We start from the raw sequence: 27,194 nt of genomic DNA on the forward strand, positions 1-27,194 counted from the left end.
AAGTATGTTGTGGTTGCTACCCCCTCTTCTTTATGGTTCCCAAGAAGTACAAGGGCCTGCGTCCTATCTTGGATCTCAGGGACGTCAATCGCTTCCTCCGGAAGGAGAAGTTCAAAATGTTGACGCTTGCTTAGGTCTGGTCTGCCCTCGACCCGCAAAACTACTCCTCCCGAACAGCGAGTCTGAGATATTCGGGCTATGGTTCCGATCTTTCAGCCTCTATCCCGGGTTTTCGGTCCAGATGACCCTGAGGCTGCTGGGCCTCATGGCCTCCTGCATCCAGCTGGTTGATCATGTCAGGTGGCATATGCGGGCTCTGCAGTGGGACCTGAAGTTCCAGTGGGCGCAGCATCAGGGGAATCTGTCCGATTGCGTCCAGATCTCAGAGGGCACTGCTCGACAGTTGCAATGGTGGCTTACGAACCAGGATTGGGTCAGCGGCAGATCCCTCTCCCTTCCCCAACCAGAGCACACAGTGGTGACGGACGCATCCCTTCTGGGATGGGGCAGCCGCATGGGCGAGGCGGAGATCAGAGGCCTCTGGTCTCTGGCGGAGTCCGGGCTCCACATCAACCTTCTGGAGCTTCGGGCGACTTGTCTTGCACTCAGAGCATTCCTTCTCTCTGTCTGGGGAAGAGTAGTGCAGGTGTTCGCGGACAACACCACCACCATGTGGTACTGCAACAAACAGGGCGGGTGGGGTCGTGGACCCTATGTCAGGAGGCCCTCCGCCTCTGGACATGGCTGGAAAATCAGGGCATATCCCTGGTGGTTCAACACCTGGCAGGCTCCTTGATTGCCAGGGCGGAGAAACTCAGCCGCAGGTGCATGATGGATCACGATTGGCGTCTTCACTCGGAGGTGGTGCAAGGTCTCTTTCGACAGTGGGGAGAGCCTTGGTTAGATCTATTCGCCACTTAAGAGAAGCGCAATGTTAGCACTTCTGTGCATTGAAACTTCCAAGGTGGCACTCGCTAGGCAACGCTTTTCGTCGCGAGTGGAGTTGCAGTCTGTTGTACGCCTTTCCGCCTATACCACTTTTGCCCAGATTGCTGAAGAAGATCCGGCGCGACTGGCCCCATGTCATCCTTGTGGCTCCGGATTGAGCATGAAGAGTCTGGTATCCCGAGCTGCTCAACATGGCCATTGATCCTCCGACCCGTCTGCCTCTTCTGGAGGATCCTCTGTCGCAGCATCGGATGACGGTCCTCCACCCGAACCTGTCCAGCCTCCAACTCCTTGCGCCGAGATTGAGCGGCGGCAGTTGACTTCTTTTGACCTGCCGTCTGAAGTTTGCGATGAAATCTTGGCAGCCAGGCGTCCCTCCTCTAAGACGGTATACGCCTGCCGATGGAACAAGTTTGTGGCATGGTGCACAGCAAAGTCTGTGGATCCCCTTTCTGTCCCTCTTTCTGAGGTTCTCTTGTTCCATCTTTATTTAGCCCAGCAGGGCTCTGCTCTGGGCACTATCAAGGGCTATCTTTTGGCCATCTCTGCTTTCTTTCGGCTTCAAGATCAGCCTTCTCTTTTCAAGTCCCTGTGGTTAATCGTTTCTTGAAAGGCATAACTCATCTCTTTCCTACTATTCCCTTCGTTTTGCTTCAGTGGGACTTGAAGCTAATCTTAACCTATTTAATGTGCGCTCCCTTTGAGCTACTACACAACTGTCATTTGAGTCTTCTGACGCTTAAGACTGCTTTCCTGGTAGCCATCACATCTGCCAGAAGAGTGAGTGAGCTCCAGGCTCTTTCCTCCAAGCCTCCTTTCCTGTCTGTCCATCCGGACAAGGTAGTTCTCAGGACTCGTCCATCCTTCCTTCCTAAGGCTGTCACTGCCTTTCACATCGGGCAGACCATCACTTTGCCCACCTTCTTTCCGATTTCACATCCTTCAAAAGAGGAAGAGAGGCTCCACCGTCTGGACCCAAAACGTGCACTTTCGTTCTATCTGGATCGCACAAAACAGTTCCGGGTGGATGACCAACTCTTTGTTGGCTACGTGGGCGCCAGGAAAGGTCGGGCCGTACACAAGCGAACCATTTCTCGATGGGTTTTATGTATTAAAGCATCCTATTCTCTGGCTAAAAAGGAGCCTCCAGTGGGGCTACGCGCCCATTCCATCAAGGCGACGGCAGCCACTACTGCCTTTGGACGAGGAGTTAATCTATATGACATGTTAGGCAGCTACATGGGCATCACCGCACACGTTTACGAAACACTACTGTGAGAAGTTGGCCTGGTATATGCTGTCCACAAGTTATAGTGGGCACCTTGTACCAGTCCAAACAACCCTTATTGATGATTAGGTTGAAGACAACCTTTATTGAAAGCTATCCTTGTGGTAGCTATGGAGAGCAGCTTTCAGGCTAAGTCTCGAAGGAATGTAAAGCAACTTGATTTACCAGATTATATCCTCTTGAATGACTAAATGAAAGGAGAACCGCACAAGGTATTTATAAAATATATGTATTTATTACTAAACACTCTCTACTAACCTCTTTATGAGATTAGAGATCAAGATACACAATATTAAAGCACTAGAACGACAGTAAATAGCACAATACACAGTGGGCCCCAGGGGGAGACCAAACCATATATTAAGAAAGTGGTATAACAACCCCGACTTGACTGAACACAGTGCCTAGAGTGTAGAATTGCTGGGACCCCAAGGAACCGCCCAAGGCAGTGGCCCAGGGGACCCACGGGGGACGCGTGCAGTGTGAGAACACAGCCGCGAGCTCCATACAATCCTATTGGAAAGTCGTGGTTGGAATTTTAAACATAAGGACACTTAGGAGAGGACTTTGAGCAAACCCTTTCAAACTTAGAAGGTTCTAAGGCCAGCACCCATGTGAGCACCGGAGAACTTGTGTTACCTAACCCAGGAAAGCCGGGTGCATAGGTGTCAAATGGTGTCGGGAATCTTCCTCGTTTTCAATGGCGTGATGCTGCAAAGTGCTGCTGCCGTGAAGAGAAAAAGTGTCAGGTGTGATCCAAACCTGGATCGGAGCTGAGAAGAACCTGAAAGCAGAGGTGACAGAGTCTGGGTCACTTGACAGTGACCGGGGGCACGATAGATGAATGCCCACCGATGTCGGGTGTTTGAGGTGCGAAGAGGTGAAACTTGACTCTGCAGCCACAGGGACCAAGAGACGTCGACCAAAGTCCGCAGGCGAGCTGTCCCACGAAGGATGTCGAGTGCTGTGGGGGTCAGTGTCCGGATTGGAGACCAACAAGCCTTGGCGCAACCCACGCGGTCAGAGAAAATATGCTTCGGTGTAGACCAGCAAGGTCCTGTGGACTCCCCAAGCGATGGAGAGTCAGGGCACGTCTGGAGCAACCAGGAAAGCCCACTGAAAGTTAAAGTACCCTTCTCAGGGACCCACAGGTCGACCGGCCAGGGATCGCGAAGGTACCTTGAGAGGAAACACAAAATACCAGCCCACGGAACACTCGTGGAGTGTAGGCCAGTAATCTTCGGTGGAATCACATCTCGGGGTCGGGACTACAAGTAGCCCAAAGCACTGCCTCAGAGATCACTAAAAAGCATATGCTGCTGCAAATGTGCACGGTGTACAGGGGTTCAGGTTGCACGGTACCCACAAGGGCTGCGGGCCTCAGGTTTGCTGAGAAGACTGGTCGGCTCTGGGGAAGCCTAGGAACCCATCTCCTGGGTTGCAAAATCTTCTGAGTCCTTCTGGAGCTGCATAGATGCAAACCGGTCAGATGCGTTTTTAGTGCCTGCCTTGCAGGGAAGTAACTCCTTTACTCCAAGGGAGATTCTTCATTCATCCAACAAAGTGTAGATAGTTGAAGTACTTGGTTTCTGTAGCAGAGTTTCGTCCAGGTAAATCTAAAGTCCTGTAGTCAGGGGTTCCTACTTTATACCCAAGGAAGGGGTGGGACAAACTCTGGGGACCCACCTAAGGGAGGGACAGGACAGAGGGGTGGCTACACCCATGTCCTTTGTCCAGTTTTGCGCCAGAGCAGGGGCTGATAGCACCTGCGACCGGTTTGAGTTGGACTATGCAAAGGTACACCAAATGTGCCCCCAGTGCAGACATCAAAGCACTCTTTGAGTGCACCCACCCAGCCCCAATACACTAAAGCCTGACTGGGAAGTGATCACACCTCCCTGTGACAGGAAACCTATTGTCCAGCTTACCCTGCCGGAGTTTCGTCCAGCAGCAGGAGGGTAGACTCGTGTTTGTGGCTAGCAGCATCCATCTTGTGATGCCAGGGTCGAGAAAGCTGGTAACGGGTGTACCGGTGTTGTCATATTTCTCCCTCTAGGAGGGTGGAATCATACCTACCCCGCCAGTTACTGTCGGGGAGGTATGATTCCAAGGTGTTTGACATCAAACACGACCTCTATCCATGCAGCCGTTTTAAAGTTAGCATTTACCACAAGGTTATAATACACTTAAGAGTATATGGTTGGCTGCATCACAAACAACCCCGGGATAGAGGTTCCAAAGGCTGCAGAGGGGCTCTGCTTGTGAGAAGTTGGCCTGATATATGATGTCACTAATTCTAGTGTACACCTTATATCATTCCAAACAACCCTTATGGTGATTGGTTGTAAAGTCAACCTTATAGACCAGCTATCCTAGTGGTAGCATGGACAAGAGCAGCCTTAAGCTAAACTCTGAATGGCATGTGAAGCCAGCTGTTATACCATATGTAATCCATTGAATACCAAATGAAAGGACACCACAACAGATATATATATAAAATAAAGTGTATTTATTCTAGTCAAACCCTCAGCACTCTTTATGAGATTCGAGGTAAGTACAACACAGTCTTATTTAAGCATACATTAAGTCACACAGGTAAGTAATACAGTTAGGCCCTAGGGGCCACGCAAACCATATACTAAGTAAGTGGTATGAGGACCACTGTCACGAACACAGGATAGGCCTAGGCCATCGCTGGGGCTACACTACCCTACCAACAGTTAGGAAGTGGGAGGCCCACGGGATTCAGGTGGAGAGTGGAAACACTCATGCGTAATGCGTATAATCGATAGAAATAGTACAGTTCAGAAATAAGCAGTTTTAGGACACTTCTGGTATAGCTAGAAAGTCGAGACTCGGAAACTAGACCCTAGGATAGTCAATACCCTTGTGAGCACCGAAGTACCCAAGTTACCTAGCCCACGGGTTGCGGGTGCATAGGTGTGAACTTGCGTTGGGTTTCGTCGTGGACTTCTATGGATGCCTGAAGGAAAGTTGCTGACAGGCAGTCAGTGAAGAGTGTCCGGTGGATTCCAAGGTGGGGATCAAGAAGGAAGGATACCTGCAAGCAGAAGGGACAGAGTCTGGGTCACTAGCCAGTGACCATGTGGAACCAGGAAGGAACCAGGCGATGTCGGGAGATTGCAGGTGAAGAGGTGAAGCTTGTCGCAGCAGCCACGGGTACCAGGAGACGTCGAGGACGACCAGGACCAGGAGGCCAGCTGTCCCACGAAGGCTCGTTCTGTCGGCGGCGTCGAAGTCGAACTAGGACTCACCAAGCCTTGGCAAGCGGAACCCACGAAGAATGGAGGACTTGCTTCTGGTGCAGACCAGGAAGGTCTGGGGTGCTTCTCTTTTGCAGAGGAGCAGGAGCCAGTCTGGCTCCTCCGGACTCCAGTGGTTTGGCTCCTCCAGACAGGCTCCTGCTCCTCTATCAGGCCAACTTCTCACATCTATTCTACGGTAAGTAATCTAACTAACGTGTTTCTTTCAGATGAACAAGTTACTTACCTTCGGTAACGATATATCTGTAAGAAACATTAGTTAGTTAGATTCCTTACCGCCCCACCCATCCTCCCCGTTCTGCAAACTGATATCTAGGGTTAAGGTCATCCCTTTCAGGGCCCTAGATTCATGGCACCAGTGTCGGTTTCTTGCATGGCTCTGCGTTCCTGGCGCGGAAAGCTATGTACAAGAACTGACGTCAGTGCGTGAGGGCGGCGTCTAAGTACTCCGACGATGTCATCCCGGCGATCCCGACGACGGACGGGGAGCCGCAGATGACGCCTAGTGACGCGCAAGGGTATTGCTGACGAAAAATCTTTCCAGATCCAGCCTGACGCCTGGGGATATTCTATTCTAAGGTAAGGAATCTAACTAACTAATGTTTCTTACAGATATATCGTTACCGAAGGTAAGTAACTTGTTCTTCAGGCTATGATACCGATGTTTCAGCCTCTATTCTGGGTTTTGGGGAGACTGACTCCATCTTAGGACCAGCTGATGGAGGATTATCTTTCCCTGCACTGGGAAGAAGTCATGTCTCTCTTGGCCAAGAGAGCCAGAGAGAGGGTTCCGGTGTCAGAATTAGGCTGTGGTTGCTATTCCTGCTACTTTGTGGTCCCGAAAAAGACGAGGACCTTCGTCCTATCGTAGGTCTCTGAGCCCTCCCCTACTTCCTCAAAAAGGAGAAATTCAAGATGCTCACATTAGCTCAGCTCTTGTCTGCCCTGGACCCATGAGACTGGATGGTGGTGTTGAACTTGAAGGACGCTTTTTTCCACATTCCCGTCGTGCCTACCCATCGGGTTTTTCTGAGGTTTACGGTAGGCCATGAGCATTTTCAGTTCATCCTGCTCCCTTTCAGCCTTACCAAACCCCTTGGTTGTTCATCTAGGTGATGGCAGTGGTTGCAGCTCATCTGTGGAGGTCGGGATTGCCAGTTTTCCCCTAGCTCTACTCCTGGCTGTTGAAGGCGGGCTTGCCCCAGGCAGCTGTCTCCCAACTACAGACCACAGTGAACCTCCTACACCCGCTGTGGTTCACTATAAACGTGCCAAAGAAACACCTGACCCCTTCTCAAACACTCCCCTTCATTGGAGCTTTTTTGTACACAGTGCAGTTTTGGGTATCCTCCCAAACTGCGATCATGATATTCAGGCTATGATACCGATGTTTCAGCCTCTATCCTGGGTTTTGGTGAGACTGACTCTGATGGGCCTCATGGCCTCCTGCATCCTGCTTGTGATGCCTGCCCTTTGGCATATGCGGGCTCTGCAGTGGTATCTGAAGTTCCAGTGGGTGCAGCATAAGAGGAATCTCTCCAAAATGGTCCAGATCGGCGTACGACACTGCAAATTTTCTGCAGTGGTCATTAATGAACCGCAATTGGATCAGTGACACCCCCTCTCCCTTCTCCAGCCAGATCTGACAGTAGTGACAGATGCGTCAATCCTGGGCTGGGGGTGGCTGTTAAAATGTGGGTTTCTGGTTGGAAGAGGTATGCACAATGTCCAAGCAGGAACCACCTTCCAAATTAGGGTAGGTGTAGTACACACTAAAAGTTTAGTTGTGCTCGGCACAGAGCAGTCGGGCTAAACTAAAGAGGCAATGTGTAAAGCGTTTGTATACATAAAGGCACACACAGTAACACACTAAAACACCACAAAAACACTACACACCAGTTGAGATAAATAGCCAATATTTATCTGAGTAAAACGAGACCAAAACAATAAAAATCCAACATACTCAAGCTAAGTTATGAATTTTGCAACATTAAATCAAATTACAGTGCTTGAAAATCAATTACTTCAACTGGGGCTATCTGGTCGTGCTTGACTGAGGTAAAATCAAAAGTTCAGTCTGACCGCCATGGAGTGCGGGCCGAATACAAGAGTCTCGCAGACCCACTGACAGTACCTTGGATGCGTCGAAGCTCGGGGACCATGGGTTAAGCAAAGGAGAGGATGCGTCGCTGTCTAAGGCAATGCGTTTTTTCCGAAGTCGGACAATGTTGTTGATATCTAGAGCGCTGTGAGTCTGGCCGATGCGTCGATGTTGAACCGCTGGGTTGTAGGCGATGCATAGGTGCGAAGCCGTGTAGGACTAGGAATGTGTCGTAGTCCGAGACAGTGTGTCGCATACGCCGGCGATGCGGGGTTTGAGACTTGTGTAGCTGCGATGACTTGGAGACGCTGAGTCGGCCTGAAGACAGGATGCTCGGTTCTAAGTGTGAGGGTGCCCTTGCATGAGCAGGACACCCCTACAACCTTCGGAGTCCGTTCTCCCAGTTAGTAAGTGCATCAGCAATTACGATATATAGAGTGGCCATGTGTCATTATACGATGACCATCTCTAAACTGGCTGTAACGAACCCTGCCATGTTTGGTATCAGACATGTTGGAATAACCAAATGGGGATCCAGATGATCTGACGAACCTCCGCCCAATATCCCTTTTAGCCGCACCAGGAAAAATGCTGGAAAAAGTGATACAACGCCAACTGAGTAAATTTGTGGAAATCAGCAACATTCTCCATGAAACTCAGTCTGGTTTCCGGCCCGGTTTCAGTACTGAAACGGCGCTCTTAGAGGTGGCCGAGTCAGTGAGGTGGTCGATGGATGCAGGAAGTTCAGCTATGCTGGTACTCCTGGATCTATCGGCCGCCTTCGACACGGTGGACCACGCCAGATTACTTTGTCGACTGGCAGAGATAGGCATTCAAGACCACGCGCTGAGCTGGATTAACTCCTATCTATCTCAGAGAACACAGAAGGTGGCACTCGGGACGATCTCTTCCACACCTAAAACCCTCAACTGTGGAGTCCCGCAGGGCTCAGCCCTCAGTCCTCTTTTGTTCAACATCTACCTGGCCCCCCTCTTCACGCTCATTGCCAACTGGGGTGTTAAGGCAATTTCTTATGCCGATGACACCCAGCTGGTATTCCCCTACACAGAAATGACACAGGAATCTTTTGCAAATTTCAAAGGCTGTCTCCAGGACATTGCACACTGGATGAATACCAACAAACTAAAATTAAACGCCAATAAAACCGAAGTCATCTTCTTCGGTAAAGGCCCTGTCCCAGCCCCAGAGCTATGGTGGCCGGTGGAAATGGGTCCCTCACCCTTGCCCAGTCATTCGGCAAAAAATCTTGGAGTGAGATGGGATGATAAGATGTCTTTCTCTTCCCATGTCCAACAAGTGGCCGGCGGCTGCCTAAGTAAATTAAGAAACCTCCGTAAATTTCTTAAACTCCTTCCCGAGAGTTGCAGGAAAATGGTAGTCCACGCAACTGTCACTTCACGGCTGGACTACGCCAATGGTCTTTACCTGGGCCTCCCTAAATTCTTAATCCATAGACTGCAGGTAGTTCAAAATGCGGCTGCGAGGCTGCTACTGCGAATTCCATTCAAACAGTCAGTCTCTCCGCATCTTCGAACCCTGCATTGGCTGCCTGTCGCCAACCGGATAAAATTCAAAGCCCTGACACTCGCGTTCAGATCTCTGCATGGCTCCTGCCCATTCTACCTAAAAAAACGCCTTCCTAGGTATACCCAACACCGTGCATTACGGTCTAATGTCCGTATCCTGCTGGCTGTCCCACGAGCAAAAAAGGCGCGCCTTGGTGGTCGCACCTTTTCAGCAAATGTCTCTGTGCTATGGAACTCCCTACCTCAAGCAATCCAGCAGGCTCCATCTGAACCCTGCTTTAAGAAGTTGCTAAAGACTTGGCTCTTCTCTCAGCCTCGCTAGGTCTCCCTCTCCTGCCCCTGGACCTCTGTGGTACGTTCCCCTCTTCTAGCGCCGGGACACCTCCCTGTGAGGTAGCTGTTCGCGCTCTATAAATCACATTATTATTATTATTATTATTAATAATACCCCCACACCATAAACGGTGTGGGAGGTATAATTCCGTGCACTGTAAAGCTACTCCGGGAGGCCATCAGTGCTCCCGGTACCAGTCTTCTAGACCCGGACAGCACAACATGGCTGCTACCGACCAGAGACACGATTCTGCCCTCCTGCTGCTGAGCCAAGCTCGAGCAGGGAAAGGCATTACATAAGGTATCCTGTCACTGGGAGGTGCGACCACCTCCTAGACGGGGTTTAATGTATATTAGGCTGGGTGGGAGTGCTTGCCAGCGCCACTCAGTCTGCTTGAAGGGCACACTTGGTGCCCTAGTTCAGGGAGCCGTTGGCTCCCGCTGTGGTGTGAAACTTGACAAAGGGCATGGGAGTATCCTCCCCACTGTCCAGCCCCTCCTCTGAGAGGGACTTGGAATCATACCAACCCTTTCCTTAGGGTACTTAAGGGCTTACCCATTGGTAGGTCCCTAGATTTATCGTGGGATTCGATTCAGATCCAACTCCGCATCATCTTCAACTTTTTGGACACTCTGACCGTGTCGTGCTGACCGAGCCGGACTGACCCCACCGAACTTCGCTTTGTGCAACCGAGACTGCAACCGGGAAGACTCTGTCTGCTCCAGTTCTTATCGTCCTGCAAGTCCGCTATATCGTCAGTGTCCGTGCTCCATACAGTTTCCTCATAGGACCTGTGACATCAAACACTGAAGGAATCTCCCTTGGAGTGAAGGAGTCACTTCCCTGCATCTGCAGGCACCGCAACGTAGCTGATCGGTTTGCTGATCCTGGGCTCCTACGGACTCCCAACAGGCTCGGTAACACAGGTGGCAGTTCTACAACTCCCTCGAGGCATGCACTGTCTTCAGACTGAGTCTGAGTTCGGTTTCCCTCGTTGACACCGCTGGAACCAGGCCCCTGTGCTCCGTGTTGGCTGGCCATTGCTAAGGCTGGGCGACTCTTGTCTCCAGAGATCTTCGGGTCATTTCATGGGACTTCTTCGATTCCAGTGGGCTCCCCTGTTTGCTTCGGGCTTTCTCCGACTCGCCTGCACTCAGTGAGTCCCTTTCAACCTTGCTTGTCCCTACTCTGCACCTTTTTCACTTACCACGTTGTTTGCCATTGCCAAGGCTTGTTAGTGCTCCCGATGGACACTAACACCTCAACTCTCGACATCCGATGTGGGACAGCTCGTGAATGGCTCCTGGTCTTCCACAGCGTCGCCTGGTCCACATAGCTGCAGTTCCAAGGTCATCGTCAACTCTCCTGCATCTCCTGACATCAGTTGTCATTCGTCTCCCGTGCCTCCTGGTCACTCCTGAGTGGCATAGACTCTGTCCTCTCTGCTTGCAGGTACTTCTCAACTTGAATCTACCTTTAGATTCCACCAGACACTTTCACCTTCTTCAACAGCGGCATCTTCCTGAAGTCCACCATAGAGTTCGACAGCGGTTTCAGATGCCACTTTGCACCTATTCACCCGGCTTCCCTGGTGTAGGTATCCTGGTTCCTAGGGTATCCACCGGTGGGGTGGCTCCCCAACCTTCTGTCTTCCACGGGGTTCCTTCTAGGTCCACTGGGAAGGGTCCTTTTTTTAAATTGCAACTGCGACTCACCTATTGACTTTAATTGAGCACGTAATCGTGTTCCCACTCTGCACATGGCATCCATGGGGTTCCTGGTTACTTATCTCAGGTGGTTCCTTGGGTCCCCAGCACTTCTACGTCTTCTGGGTATAGACATGACTTGGGTCGTGGTTCGCAACCCACTATTTTAGTATATGGTTTGGTCTCCCCCTAGCGACCACTGTGTATTTGTGCTACTTACCTGTTTTTATTGCAAATTATTGTGTGCATTGTGTAGATCTATGGGTAGGAGATATTTGTATGTGTTAGTGAGTGTCTTATAATAAATACCTATTTTTATAAATACACTCTGTGGTTCTTTTTCATTTAATCTATACCAATAAGATTACGTTCTGATAAAACAAGCTGCTTAACTCTTTTTCTGGACTAAGCCTGAAGGCTGTTCTCGACAGCTACCACTTAGAGAGCTTTCTAAGGTTGTCTAAGACCACTCAAATCACCATAAGGGTTGTCTGGATTAGTGCAGGGTGCTACACTTACACCATATACTAAGCCACCCTCCTACTTTTTATCATTTTAGGCATTTTTGTCACAGCTTCTGGCTTCAGTTTGAGGCCTCACCTTTGACAGTGCATGCGCTTTCTCTTGCAAGAGTATTGTATGTAATAAGGGACTTGGAGCTTGTCCATTGGTTATCATTAATTGTCTTCATTTTCACTCTAATTTTCGGTCTCCTTATTGGGCAGCGCCTGCCAACCTTACTTCCTCTTCTTTACTCTGGAGTATGGGTCAAGTACAGATTGATTGTCTTTGATTAATGTCCTTTTTTCATATTACCTCCCTCATTTAAGTCTCTCTTTTGTTGCTCTCTGTCACCTGGCCCCTTTACTGTTGTGCTCTCCCATGTGCTTCTCTCCACCACCTCTACCCTCCCCCATGTTGCCTTTTTTTCTGGTTTCGAACTTGACCGGAATGTATTGAGAGCTTTACATTGGCACCAGCTACATTACACAGGGACACTTTTATGTTTTTTGGGCACAGTAATTTGCCAAGAATCGCACTATGTTGAGTCGACACCGAGGCTCAAACCTGGTTTCCCGTTTCCAAAGTCGACAGCTCTGGCCATAACAACACATCCTCTTCCCAGCGTTGCTTTCACGTTCATCTCCACACCCTCCGCCCTGTTGCTTCCTCAGGCCTGCCGAGAACGACGCATCAGACGTTAGATTAACGCATTTTAGTGTGGTGATCCGCATCACCGCACTAAAATGCATTAGTAACGCATTTTTGGCACCACTGGTGCACTGGTAGGGAGACGATGCCAGTGATGGTGAGCCGCATCTGATAGTAGCTGCATTAACAACAGAGTGTGGCTGGCAAGTGCAGTGCAGACTGTGCTGCTAGAATCATACTGCCTCATTCAGTCAGTGTGTGTGGAAAAGTGACTTTAAATATTAGCAGTCTGCTGTTCTCACCATGATGGGCGCCAACTACCGCGGCTGCTGGGCTCAGCTGACTGCATTGATTTGTTAACAGCTGCATAGCTGCCAAGGGTTGAAATTGCTTATGTGTGACATTTTCATAATTTCAGTGAACTTATGAGTGACATTCAACGACCAAATGTTTGACACTTAAGAGTGACACTTTCTCACAAGTAAAATCATGCAAAGAAGTCCATGGAAACAGATGAATACCACAAGTTACACCTATATGAGCAACGAGAAACTGTAAGCTCTTCAAACTGCAACAAAGCACCAGAAATGGAAGGGCACTTATCTCTCTCTTTCATGTGTTTCATTTGTTTTATAGCGCTCCTCATACCAGTGTAGGGTGTCAGAGCCCTTTACATCATACACACATTATACAGAGACAACAAATCATACGTGTGTGCATCAGTCTTTAGGAAATGTTACATAAGACCATGAGGATTACTAGTTGTAGGAATCAAAGGTCATCCATACTAGTAGCCAGTATATTTTAAGTGTGTTTGGTCCTGAGAAGCACAAACTCAGGATTTTAAACGTGCCACAGTGGTTGGTTTTACTAAAAAGAATGCATTTCTATCCAAACTACCCCTTTTAGCAACATTAGGATAATGAAAGACTGGAGGGTAAATAATGTTCTAACCTATACTATGCAATTGAATGCAGCTCCTTGATTGCAGTTCATATGTAATTGTGTTATATTAGGATTTTAACTTATGAACTGTAAGTATCTGAAAGAGACTCGTTAGTGATAGATTCCTTACCTTAGAATAATCCCCAGGCGTCAGACTAGATCCGGAAAGTTTTGCTAGCAGTACCGTTGCGCGTCAGTAGGTGGCGTCCTGCGGCTCCGTGTCCGTCGCTGGCATCGTAAGCGCCGAGATGACGTCACGGAGACTACTTAGGTGCCACCCATGCGTGCTGACGTCAGTTCTTTCTTTTTCCGCGCCAGCAAGCGCAGATCCGGTTAGAGCATGTACCTTTGTCACTTTTTGACTACTCATTTGAGACTTTTTGTCTCCCTCCGCCCCCCACCCCCCCTCTTTTCTCCTGGTGCACATAGGGATGCCTGGATTTAAGTCTTGTGGGGCCTGCCGTCGCAATATGTCGGTGGCGGACCCCCACGATGTTTGCCTCTACTGCCTGGAGACCGACCACGACTCCCGGTCCTACTGGGCTGTCGGGCCATGGCCCCCGAAGGCCTTGAGGGAGCGGCGCCGGAAGCTGCTGGACATCCGGCATTCGTCCCAGCGCCGTTCCAGATCCAGGGACCGTTCCCAGGATCGCTCGCGGGCCGCAGTCGTCACTCTTCACTCCTCGGGCTCCAGGTCTTCGCCCTCGGATTCCGGTAACCGACGTCATAAAAAGAAGTTGAAGAAGCGTGTTCGCTCTCCGACGTACCCCCGTCGGTCCACGGATGCGGACAAGGGGTACAGGGGCTCTGCCCGTGCGGCTCCTTTGGAGCCTGAGAGTCCAGCGGCCTACCCGCCTTACCCGGGTCCGTTGGCCACTCCCGAACAGGTGCAAGAGTTTTTTGCCACCATGGACTGCCTTTTTAGGCCTCGGGCTCCCGCCGGCGCACCTTTGGGCCCTGCGGTCCCGTGTCCAGATCCTGTTGGGCCGTCGGCGCTGCCGGTGGATTCAGCTTCGGCACCACAGGATCCTACGCCGTTGGCTCCGGCCCCGGCGCCACGAAGTCCGGCGCTCTGGCTCTGGCCCCAGCACCGCCTTCAGCTCCGGCGCCGCAATGGGTGCTGTTCGTTCCGCCCTTGCCCCGGTTCCAGGACCATTTTGTTCCTGCCTGGGATCCGCATTGGGAGACGGCGCCGGCCCGGCCCCGGCCGGGGCCGTTCACGGTGCCGTTTCCGATGCCGTATGTTCCTTCTCCGGCTCTGCCGCGGCGGCCGGTTCCTCCTGCAACGGAGGTGGAGGATGACTGGGAGGGCTCCGAGGACCCTCTTGCCCGTCAGTGTGACTCCGAGCAGGACTGGGTGGACGACCTGGAGGATGCCGGCGACCTCGATGTCTCTTCTGACCCGGGGTTTGCCTCTCCCCGCCTACTATGGAGGAGGGCGCTTCCTACACGATGGTGCTCCGTCGGGCTGCTGAGGTCCTCAACCTCGATCTTCCCACGGTGGCCCTCAAAACAAATCTCCTCACTGAGGTGCTCCAGACGGCGTCTATTTCGTCAGAGCCCCTGCTTCCCTTCAACGACACCCTCACTGACGTCCTGTTGAGCACTTGGTCGAGGCTGGCCACGGGGGCACCTGTGGATAAGAATGTCACCAGGCATCACCCCCCGGCGCCTGGTGACCCCGTGTTTCTGACCACTCATCCCACGCCTGAGAGTCTGGTCATCCAAGCCTCGACGTCACAGAGTGCCTTTCCCACGGCTCTGCCGGATAAGGACTCCAAGAAACTGGAACAATTCGGTAAAGGGTTGTTCTCTTCGGCCAGCTTGGGGCTTCGGTCGGTGAACACCGCTTGCTTATTGGGCCGCTATTCTCATGCGATGTGGGATACCGTTGCTCAGGTGTTGCCTCAGTGTCCTGAGGAGGTCCATGCTGTAATTTCCCAGGCGGTTGCTAAGGGTAAGGATGCGGCTAAGTTAGCCATTCGGTGTGGTTTGGACACCGCTGACTCGTTGGGCAGGGCGATTTCTACGACTGTGGCGCTGTGTTGCCACGCCTGCTTGCGATCTACTGGGTTCTCGCCCGATGTCCAGAGCTCGCTCATAGATATGCCCTTTGATGGGATTCGCCTGTTTGGCGATAAGGCCGACAGTGCACTGGAGCGTTTTAAGAACTCACGGGCCACGGCCAAGTCCTTGGGTCTTTCCGCGAAGAGCCCAGCCTCTCCTGGTTTTTGTTCCTTTCGTGGCCAAGGCATGGGCGCCCAGGCACGTTCCTTCAGCAAGCCTGTGCAGAACCAGCCTCAGCGCAGCCGCGGACGAGGCTTCTGCAGGGGCGGCTCTGGGAATCAGCATGGGGGTCAGTCCACCTCCGCCCCGCTGCTTCTGCCTTTAAACCTTCCTAATCCGAGTTTTGTGGAGCACCTCACGCCAGTGGGTGGCAGGATTCGCCTTCACCTCCCCCACTGGCACGCTATTACATCGGACAAGTGGGTGTTGCAGATTGTCCGCAAGGGTTACTCCCTTCCCTTTCAGTCCACCCCTCCAGCCGTGCCTCCTCGGTACCACTGCTTGTCGGGGGACCACTTGGCGACTCTCCAGCAGGAAGTTGCGGCCCTCTTGGCCAAGGGGGCCATCGAGTGCGTTCCAGGGCCAGAAGTAGGGTGTGGTTGTTATTCCCACTACTTTCTGGTCCCCAAGAAGGACAAAGGGGGTCTGCGTCCCATCTTGGACCTCCGGAACGTCAATCGCTTCTTCCGAAAGTTCCAAATGGCTGCCCTCGACCCTGGGGACTGGATGGTAGCGTTGGACTTGCAGGACGCATCTTTTCACATCCCCGTCTTGCCAGACCACCGGCGTTACCTGCAGTTCACGGTAGGCCAGGAGCATTTTCAGTTTGCCGTGCTCCCCTTCGGCCTTACCAGCGCCCCTCGGGTGTTCACGAAAGTGATGGCGGTGGTTGCAGCTCACCTGCGCAGGTCAAGTGTGTCAGTCTTCCCTTACCTGGACGACTGGTTGCTGAAGGCTGGCTCGCCCCAGGCAGTCGTCAACCACCTTCAGACTACGGCCGACCTCCTGCATTTGCTGGGGTTCTCCATCAACGTGCCGAAGTCGCATTTGAGTCCTTCTCAGAAGCTCCCCTTCATCGGAGCGGTTCTGGATTCGATGCTGTTTCTGGTTTATCCTCCTGAGCGGCGAGTCCGGGATATTCAGACTATGATTCCGATCTTTCAGCCTCTATCCTGTGTTTCAGTGAGGATGACCCTCCGGCTCCTGGGCCTGATGGCCTCCTGCATCCTGCTGGTGCCACATGCCAGATGGCGTATGCGGGCTCTGCAGTGGGACCTGAAGTTCCAGCGGGCGCCGCATCGGGGTAACTTGTCCGATCATGTCCGGATCTTGGATGGCACTGCACGACAATTGCAGTGGTGGCTCACGAATCGCGATTGGGTCAATGGTAGATTCCTCTCCCTTCCCCAACCGGAGCACACAGTAGTGACGGATGCGTCCCTCCTGGGATGGGGAGGCCACTTGGGAGAGGTGGAGATAAGAGGCCTCTGGTCTCTGGCGAAGTCCCGGCTCCATATCAATCTGTTGGAGCTTCGGGCAATCTGACTTGCACTGAAGGCATTCCTTCCCTCTGTCCGGGGAAGTGTGGTGCAGGTGTTCACGGACAACACCACCGCCATGTGGTATTGCAACAAACAGGGCGGGTGGGTTCCTGGACCCTATGTCAGGAGGCTCTGCACCTCTGGACATGGCTGGAATGTCAAGACATTACCTTGGTGGTTCAACACCTGGCAGGTTCTCTGAACGCCAGGGTGGACGTACTCAGCCACCGGTGCTTGATGGATCACGAATGGTGTCTGAACTCGGACGTGGTGCAAGGTCTCTTTCAGCAGTGGGGAGAGCCTTGGTTAGATCTATTCGCCACCGAAGAGAACGTGCAATGTCATCAGTTCTGCACGTTGGAATTTCCAAGGCGGCACTCGCTCGGCGACGGATTTCGTCGCGAGTGGAGTTTCCGTCTGTTGTACGCCTTTCCGCCTATACCACTTCTGCCCAGAGTGCTGAAGAAGATTCTGTGCGACCGGACCCAAGCGATCCTTGTGGCTCCGGATTGGGCACGAAGATACTGGTATCCCGAGCTACTGAGCATGGTGATCGATCCCCCGATTAGTCTGCCTCTTCGGGAGGATCTTCTGTCGCAGCAGCAGGGGACAGTCCTCCACCCGAACCTGTCCAGTCTCCACCTCCATGCGTGGAGATTGAACGGTGACAGTTGACAGCTTTCGATCTTCCCCCTGAAATCTGTGATGTCATTCTGGCAGCCAGGCGTCCCTCCACTAAAACGGTATACGCCTGCAGGTGGAACAAGCATGTGGCATGGTGCACACCGAAGGCTGTGGATCCCCTTTCTGCCCCTCTTTCGGAAGTCCTTCCATTCCTTCTCTCTCTGGCCCAGCAGGGCTCTGCTCTGGGCACTATCAAAGGTTATCTTTCGGTCATCTCTGCCCTTTTACAGCTTCCAGATCAGCCTTCTCTTTAAGTCCCCGGCTGTTAACCGTTTCTTGAAAGGCCTTACTCACACGTTTCCTCCGGTGCTGTTCATAATGCCTCAGTGGGACTTAAACCTTGTCTTGACGTATCTGATGTGCGCTCCCTTCTAGCCACTTCATAACTGTCCTTTGCGTCTTCTCACTCTCAAGACTGCTTTCCTGGTAGCTATCACCTCTGCCAGAAGAGTGAGGGAGCTCCAGGCCCTTTCTTCCAAGCCAGAAGAGTGAGTGAGCTCCAGGGCCTTTCTTCCAAGCCTCCTTTCCTTTCTGTTCATCAGGACAAGGTGGTTTTAAGGACCCGTCCTTCTTTCTTGCCAAAGGTTGTCACACCCTTCCACATAGGGCAGACCATCACTTTGCCCACCTTCTTTCCGCCTCCTTCAAGGGAGGAGGAGAGGTTCCACCGTCTGGACCCGAAACATGCGCTCTCATTCTATCTGAAGCGTACACAGCAGTTCCGGGTGGATGGGCGCCAAGAAAGGTCGGGCTGTGCACAAACGAACTATCTCGCGGTGGTTCGTTCTGTGCATCAAAGCATGTTATTCCTTGGCTAAAAAGGAGCCTCCTGTGGGGCTGCGTGCCCATTCTACCAGGGCAACTGCAGCCACTACTGCCTTGGGACACGGCGTTCCCTTGCAGGACATTTGTCAGGCAGCTACGTGGGCCTCGCTGCACACGTTTACCAAGCATTATTGCCTTGACATTCAGGTCTGGAGAGACGGCTTCTTTGGCCGTTCTGTTCTCCGTGACTTTCTGGTGTAATCTATTCGCAGACCCTCCATCGGGGTTGGTATTGCTGGGGCATTTATTCTAAGGTAAGAAATCTATAACTAACATGTCTCTTTCAGATGCAGAAGTTACTACTTGTGTAACGATATATCTGTAAGAGACATTAGTTAGTGATAGATTCCTTAACGCCCCACCCATCCTCCCCGTTCTGCGAACTGATTCTAGGGTTAAGGTCATCCCCTTCCAGGGCCCAAGTTTCATGGCACCAGTGGTCAGTTTCTTGCATGGCTCTGCGTTCCTGGCGTGAAAAGTCGTGTACAGAACTGACGTCAGCGCGCATGGGTGGCGCCTAAGTAGTCTCCGTGATGTCATCTCGGTGCTTACAATGCCAGCAACGGACACGGAGCCGCAGGACGCCACCTACTGACGCGCAACGGTACTGCTAGCAAAACTTTCCGGATCCAGTCTGACGCCTGGGGATTATTCTAAGGTAAGGAATCTATCACTAACTAATGTCTCTTACAGATATATCGTTACACAAGTAGTAACTTGTGCAACAAAAGGATCTCTGTGACAAAATCACTAACCCACTGATCTAGCCACATAAAATTCAGTTTAGCGGTCTCTCTGGCACACGTTCTTTGCAGCAGGCACATTAACCTTCTGCGCTATTTCATGGCGGGTGAAAACTGCCAATAGACAAAACGCTTATCTGGTTTGAGCAGGAACATTGTTTACGAGAGTTATCTTGAAATTTTAATTGCTGCCTGAAAACTCCTGGATACACACACAGCACCTGAGGGGAGAGCAGGTCCCTATATCATTGTAGTTAGAAGAGCCGATTCCCAAACGGCCCGACCACTAACAGAAATTGGCCACAGCACCATTATCTGCTGTATCAGTGCAGAGAGCAAAGAGACGGGAGAACATGAGCCAAGCAGCGTCTATCTAATCCACTGGTGTGGCCAGAAAAACAAAAGTGAGCGGGCCCAGCACTGCAACCGCTCACAGAACACATGAGCCTCTCTGCTGCCTGAAGTAAAGTAAAAGTAAACTGAAACACTGTTAGTGGAGGTAAACCTGATGTAATCGCCGGTCCTCTGCACCACAACAGCTGAAACAAACAATACTTTAATGATATGAAAAGAAAACCAAACGATTCCTATCTTAGCTGTCGAAGCAACAACAAGCATTTGCAATGCAATAGGTCTCGCATTGATGCAAGTTTGAGCTATTGACATTGTAAATAACAATGCCTTTTATTTAGGTTTTTAAAAAGAAAACAAAAATAAAAGGCATTATTATTTGCAAATGTCAATAGTTCAAATTGCATGAATGCGAGAACTATGGCATTGCAATTGCTTGTTACCTGCTAGTCTTCAAGCCGGAAGTCAGGCGCCCTTGCCCGGGACATGGGCGGGGCCTGCTCCGGCAAAAACAGAAACCAGCGTGCCGTGCTAACGCGGGGCTCTCATGTTGAAGGGAGAGTCCCGCGGTGGCGGCCGGAGTGAAGAGAAGCCCCGGGTCCCAGGAGGGGGCCCGGGTGAAGAATGCCACGGCCGAGGATGACCACAGCAGCGCGGGGCTCCCAGGAGTGCAGGGAAGCCCCGCAACAGAAGTGCTGCAGCCCCGAGGAGGAGCCCCCCCCCCCCCCAGAAGAGCAGCCCGGTGAGTAAAGAAGGGCTGGGGGGGCTTCTACTACAGAATCAGGCTTGGTTTTTATTAATGGGGTAGGTTAAAAATGTTACCTAGATAAAAATAGTTGAAAAGGTAAAATGTATCCAACAGTAGTATTGACCTAACTGGAAAAAAAGAAATCACGGCTCAGGACAGCTTATTGTGTGAGATATTATTGCTAGCTGAGTGAGCCTTAATGTTGTTGTTCGATTTAAGGAGTTTTGGGAAGGCTTTAGCTTTAATCCAAATGTTTAAAAAAAAAAACGAAAGTGAAACTGCATGCTGGCTTGCGAGGGAAGGGGGACAGGAGATGTGCACGCCGCGTGGCTCTAAGCGCGTACACCAACTCAAATCCGCCAAGAGCCTGCGCGTGCCCATCTCCTGTCCCACTTCCGAGGCAAGTCAGCAACAATAGATCTCGCTGGCGACAGCAGCGCTTCGCGCTGCGTTCGCCAGGCGAGACCTAAAAACTATTGTGAAAAGGAGGCTCCTGTACTTGTAGAAGAGGGAAAGGGAGACGCCCGTGCCGGTAAGAGCGGTGAGATGGGGTGGGGAGGGAGTCGATAACCGACGACGAGGCAGAATAAAAAAGAGAAGACCCCCTCACCTTGTGTTTGCCGCATCGTTGAGCGCAAGGTAAGTGGTTTTCTATTTTTTTAATGCAATTTTCCCTCATCGTCATGTCGAACTCCCTCCCCACATTGCCCCACCGCTATTACCTGCACAGGCCGCTCCTGAGAGGGAAACCTGTAGCAACCTTCCCAGAAAGCCCATAGTCACAACTGTGTGCTGCAACGGACTGCTGCCCTGAAGTGTCTGTGGTTTGAGGTAAGGGAGCACAGCCACACTCCGGCTGGCGGCAGCATTTCCTCTGGGCTCAGGTCAATCGGCAGGAAATTGAAATTACAAACAATTTCTGCTGCTGCAGCCTGCTCCGACTTCGGACCCTGCAGTGTAGTGAGACAGTGTCTGTCCACGTACATACATACCTGAGGGCGCTGATTCAAGATAGAACATTTAGCGTCATTTGTGATCACTGCATGCTGGCTTGCGAGGGAAGGGGGACAGGAGATGTGCACGCCGCGTGGCTCTAAGCGCGTACACCAACTCAAATCCGCCAAGAGCCTGCGCGTGCCCATCTCCTGTCCCACTTCCGAGGCAAGTCAGCAACAATAGATCTCGCTGGCGACTGCAGCGCATCGCGCTGCTTTCGCCAGGCGAGACCTAAGAACTATTGTGAAAAGGAAGCTCCTGCACTTGTAGAAGAGGGAAAGGGAGACGCCCGTGCCGGTAAGAGCGGTGAGATGGGGTGGGGAGGGAGTCGATAGCCGACGACGAGGGAGAATAAAAAAGAGAAGACCCCCTCACCTTGTGTTTGCCGCATCGTTGAGCGCAAGGTAAGTGGTTTTCTATTTTTTAATGCAATTTTCCCTCATCGTCATGTCGAACTCCCTCCCCACATTGCCCCACCGCTATTACCTGCACAGGCCGCTCCTGAGAGGGAAACCTGTAGCAACCTTCCCAGAAAGCCCATAGTCACAACTGTGTGCTGCAACGGACCTCTGCCCTGAAGTGTCTGTGGTTTGAGGTAAGGGAGCACAGCCAAACTCCGGCTGGCGGCAGCATTTCCTCTGGGCTCAGGTCAATCGGCAGGAAATTGAAATTACAAACAATTTCTGCTGCTGCAGCCTGCTCCGACTTCGGACCCTGCAGTGTAGTGAGACAGTGTCTGTCCACGTACATACATACCTGAGGGCGCTGATTCAAGATAGAACATTTAGCGTCATTTGTGATCATCTGCAGATAATGCCGGCCTTGGCCGCAAGAGATGTCAGTGGCACTAACGGGGTGGATGGGGTGGCACCAGTTGTAGTCCTGGATTCATTTGGCTGGCTCTACACACTAATTTACTGGTACTGGTACAAGCATGATGGAACTGAGACCACGTGAAATGGTGCCACCTCTTCTTTGCTTGATTTTACTCACCAGAAAGTGTCACTCTTAAGTTTCACCCATTTGGTCGTTGAATGCCAGGGTCGGATTGGTAACACGGGCACACGGGAAATGGCCCTGGGCCGGTAGCCGGGTTCTAGCTGTGGGCTTCTTTTTTGGGCAGCCTGTGGGCTGTCTGTGCTGTTAGGATGCCGCCAGCGGCCCAGTGGGTGCCAGAGTGGCCTTCCTAGGGCCAGATGGGCGGAGGTATCACTCCCTTTCTCTCCCTGGGCCGCCCATTAATGTATGCTGATTGAGCGGGGTAGGGGGCCTGCGCAGAAGTGGTCTCACTTGCATTCATGTGTGGCTCAGCAGCGTGAACTTATCTGTGCATTCTTTTTTTATCTAAGTGAAGTTAATAAAACATGCCCCCCACCCCCCTTCTTTTTATACATCTTCGCTGAAGCAGTGTTTTGCAGAAAGGCAATACGCAAATGTGGGGCACTTTTTTTGGTGTGCCCAGGCCGATTTGTGATCCCAATCCAACCCTGTTGAATGTCACTCATAAAGTACACTGAAATTATAAAAATGTCACACATAAGCAATCTCAAACCTTGGCAGCTACGCTTCCGAGGTTCTATCCCCCCTCATTACTCCCTTGTGTTTCAGGAACACTACATTGCTGTCGGAAACAAATTATGTAAATAGAAGGAAATGTTTGTCCAATGTCAACTTTTCTCTGCATGGCATTGCGTTAATCCTTTAAAGTAAACAGCAGTTAAGTTGTCATTTTTGTTCGTGAAAAAAACATGCACATCCTACAAACAAGAATTACTTAACATGTATGTTTTAACTTTATTTCTCTTATGGTCCGAAATATCGGCTACTGCGCTTGTGTGAAACCCAGCCATAATACCAGTTTTGGCCGGTCTGTGTCTTACTCTCTACATGCACCGCAGCCTCTGCAAACTCTGCCAAGCCGCATGAAGCACTTACTGCAGTTTATGAAGCTAGTCAGGCAGCTGAAATATAGCATTGGTTGTACAATTTAGACAGGGGGAGAGAGAGAGAGAGTGTGACAGATTTGTGTGCACGCCACACAATGCCACACAATTCCACTTCACGCTACTCTTTTGCACAGGCACTCCACGCCACACAATCGCACTCCACACAATCGCACTCCACATCACAAATTTCCACTGTACACAATGCCACATAGTTCCACTTCACACAATGGCACACAGTCCCACTCCACACAATGACACACAATTCCATTCCACTCCAAGCAATTCCACTCCACACTATACCTCACAATTCCACTCCACGCCACACAATGACACAATTCTACTCCATGCCACACAGTGCCTATTCACACAATACTACACAATCCCAATCCACTCCAAACAGTGCCTCACAATTTGTCTCCACACAATGCTTCTCGACTCAGTGCCTCATAATTCCACTCCTCACAATGCCACAAAATTCTGTTCCACTCCACACAATTCTATAGAGTTCAACTCCATGCCACACAATGTCACTCCACCCCACTCAATGCCACACATTTCCACTCCACGCCACACAATTCCAATCCACACAATGCCACACAAGTCCTCTCCACACAGTTCCACTCCACACAATACTACACATGTCCACTCCACACAATGCAGTGGAGGAAGGTCGCACCCAACATGGCAGAATCATCCATTACATTAGTTTTGAAATCACCTCTGCCTCTTACTTACAGGTCGTGCTTGTCCTTATCTTCTTTGCTAGGCAACAGCTTTGTATAGCGAAAGAGATTATACAGAAGTCAGATGAGAGATAACGTTTAAGAGTTCAAATATAACTAGCCAAGGAGTGAAGCCAGTAGGAAAGACCCCAACTCTTTTGTTTCTTGTTGCACTGTGTCTTCTGTCACCCATTAATATGACACCCTATGACGACCTTCGGCAGCAAGGTTCAGATCTATTCCACCTTAGCAAAAGGCTCTTTATGTGGCCCTCCAGAAGCATATACAAAACAAATGGACCTGGTTTCGTAATGCGAAGGCAGGTCCAGGGGAAGGAGAGGAAAAAGGGATGTCTGTCAACGTTTGCATCCTCCCTATCTAGACATAAAATAACAAAGGAAAACATGACCAATCTGGAAGAGACAAAATAAGTTGACACTCATAGAGAATTACCCATCATCTGGGAGCCCTTCTTATCATGTATAATTCCCAGCATGTGTAGGACCGGTTGGATTAAAAAAGCAATTTATAAGTGTGGCCTCCCCCATACCCTCCCCCATGCTTGTCGTGCCTCAACATTGGCTGCTCCGTATCGACAAGAGAAAATTCTAATAGTGAATAGGCTCCCCATTGTTGCTGGGAATGCTTTTGAGGGTTGGTATCTATGGAAACATGACCTAGAGAGCATAAAAATATCTATGCCCCAAACGCAAGGATTTCTATTTATTAAGGGTGTACCTAAGGGATGATTAGAAACTATGGCGATGCATGGGACTGCCTATTTTCTCTGCATCAGAATGGGTTGACATGTTTCGGCCTTTACCATTTCCTTCAAATTGTCCCTGGCTTTCTTTAGGATTCAGATCCTTATTTTCTTGACTCCTTACTATAGTGGTGTCCATTAATACCTTTGCAAGCATCCACACTATATCCATGAGTACAGTCCTACTGGATAATGTTCGGTGAGTCTGCTTTATTTTGATGGTCCTGTAGGATTGGTAAAATGTAAGACCCAAATCATAATTGTACTGAGGCAATACACAGCAATGGAGAAACAAAAGGAAAGAATAAAAATAAAATATGACACCGCTCCATGAATGCCCAAGTCATATGACGCTGCGCAAGACATTTCCTGATGTCGTCAGCGAGTAGGACCGATGAGGAATGTAGTCACATTATATGCTTCAATTTAGGTTTTATGAAGTCACATTCCTGTGAACGATAACGGATGGGTTTTAAAGATCGCACTGCTTTGAACGTAAGGAGTAGAATCAGAACCATACCTATATTTTGGAAATATGCAGTGAGCCTTGTGGTTCAGTGAAATATTTTGGAAATATGCAGGGAGCCTTGTGGGTCAGTGAAATATATAAATGCGGTAGACTCCCTTGATTGCAGAATTCTAGGCCCAGGCACAACCACAGACCTGTCCCAATGTCTATTTCGTATTCAGAACTAGGTGGGGCACATAGTGGGCATGAGTGCATTTTCTGGAAAACTTGTGAAGCTATTGAGCATAATTTAATCGAAGGTTAATATAAATTACTAAGGCACGGGTTTCCAGTGCTAACCAGAGACGTTTTAAGGCAAGGCCAAAGTGGGCTCTGGCCCAGGGACCCAGCCTTTCAGGGGGGCCCTGATAGTCAGCTCTGTTATGCAGAGAGTCCTGACCTGATGACCTTGAATAATTCTTAAATTGTTTTAAATACCGTTTTCCTTTAATTTATTTTTAATGTGGGTGATGTGTGAGAGTCCATCATCCACATTTTGCAAAGAAATGTCTTTGTTTCATGCAACATCTATAAAAAAGTTTCTTTTATATCAAAACACGACCGGACATATGGGATATGGGAGGGTGTCACAGATTATTTGCAGTAATATTATTGGGCTCCTGCTGTGTTGCAATATTGGAAACCCCTCACTATACCTGAATATTAGATGTAAACACATTTAGAATTTGGACCAGTCGGCCTGTGCACTGCCAGTGACCAGGCAAAGAGGGCACGAACAAGCGGACATTGGATCATAAAATCAAAGCTGTTCTGAACAAGGGCCTCCAAAATACGTATGGCCCAGGGCCCCCCAAATTCTTACATGTCCCTTTTCCTAACCCAGGTTTGTACAAGGTCGAAAATAGCTCGCGGTTGAGGGATGTCTGTAGTGTCATATATGAGTGTATTTTTTTATCTAATAGATTTTTGCCTTTGCTGAAAAATCTTGTTTAATAGAACCCATTTATTGTTCGTTTCTAATCTGGAAATCATATTAGACATGCTATAGTAGAAAATGTTATTCAACTTTAAACTGCTGCACATAACGTTTTAAAAACCTTCTGTCCTTTTCAGTGTCTGTCTCGAGATGCTGCAGGAAACATAAGTCTTCAGTTCCTCGGCACAGTGGTGAGTCCTAAAGTAATTGCAAATATAATGCGTGAACCTTTAATAAAGTGATACTGTACTCCTGGGCACATGTTCACTAGAAAGAATTCTCATTTAACAAAAGGCACAATTCAGTCTGGTGTGCGTATCATTCATGCGCTTTTTATGTTTATATCATCTGTAGTTGATCATTCTGACAATTTTTTAAAAATATCAGTTGGTCAAATAATGACTGTCAGTTATTCGAAGGACTGTCTGTCAAAAGATCTGTTGGCCAATAAGTATGAAACTTTGAGGTAGTTCAGAGTCATTGGATTTATGTCGGCATTAGCTGCCTCCAGGGCCTGGTACTTAAAAAGTTCACTTTGGTCCATTGACACTTTGATAAATTAAGTATCCAACAATGACAACCACCGCTCTGGTAATGTTTATGTTGTTAGTCTTCTTTTATCATATGAAGTTTTTTTTTTTTAAGTAGTGCTTTTATATGTAAAAATGATTTTTTCTTTTGCTAAATTCGGTGTGTATTATGTTGTGCATGAATATTGAATTTGTGTCTCTAATAGACACTTCTTCCTACAGAACCCTCATCTTATAAAAAACCCCATGCATAGATTGGATCTGTATAGTTTGTACAGTCACCAGTTGGCAACAGAGCAATTCTGATCTCCCCATGCAGCGGCGCATCTTGTTTCCAAAACTGTTGTATCATAGGCTATATGGAGTTGCTTTTTACCCTTGCGAAAGTAATTTGTTTTTTGCCTCAAATTTTCTAGATTTGGTTGCTAAAGTCTTCCGCCAACATGTTTAATTGACCACTATTTGAGCAAAAAATGATTAAATGAGTGTCTCCAGTGCCTACGTCGTCAGCATAGCTTACTTGCACTT

The 27,194-nt window shown here is 49.9% G+C and overlaps 1 protein-coding gene across 1 annotated transcript in view; it reads left to right on the forward strand.

Annotated features, from left to right (window-relative positions):
• The window catches only part of PCCA (propionyl-CoA carboxylase subunit alpha), a 2,516,110-nt gene that overhangs the window by 1,943,319 nt on the left and 545,597 nt on the right, over window positions 1–27,194 (forward strand). Inside the window, exon 21 of the mRNA XM_085622263.1 lies at window positions 26,274–26,327. Within this exon, the coding sequence (XP_085478389.1) occupies window positions 26,274–26,327 (54 nt within the window). The remainder of the gene's footprint in view (window positions 1–26,273; window positions 26,328–27,194) is intronic.

Source organism: Triturus cristatus, chromosome 8 (genome assembly GCF_964204655.1).
Source record: "Triturus cristatus chromosome 8, aTriCri1.1, whole genome shotgun sequence".
Taxonomy (NCBI): domain Eukaryota; kingdom Metazoa; phylum Chordata; class Amphibia; order Caudata; family Salamandridae; genus Triturus; species Triturus cristatus.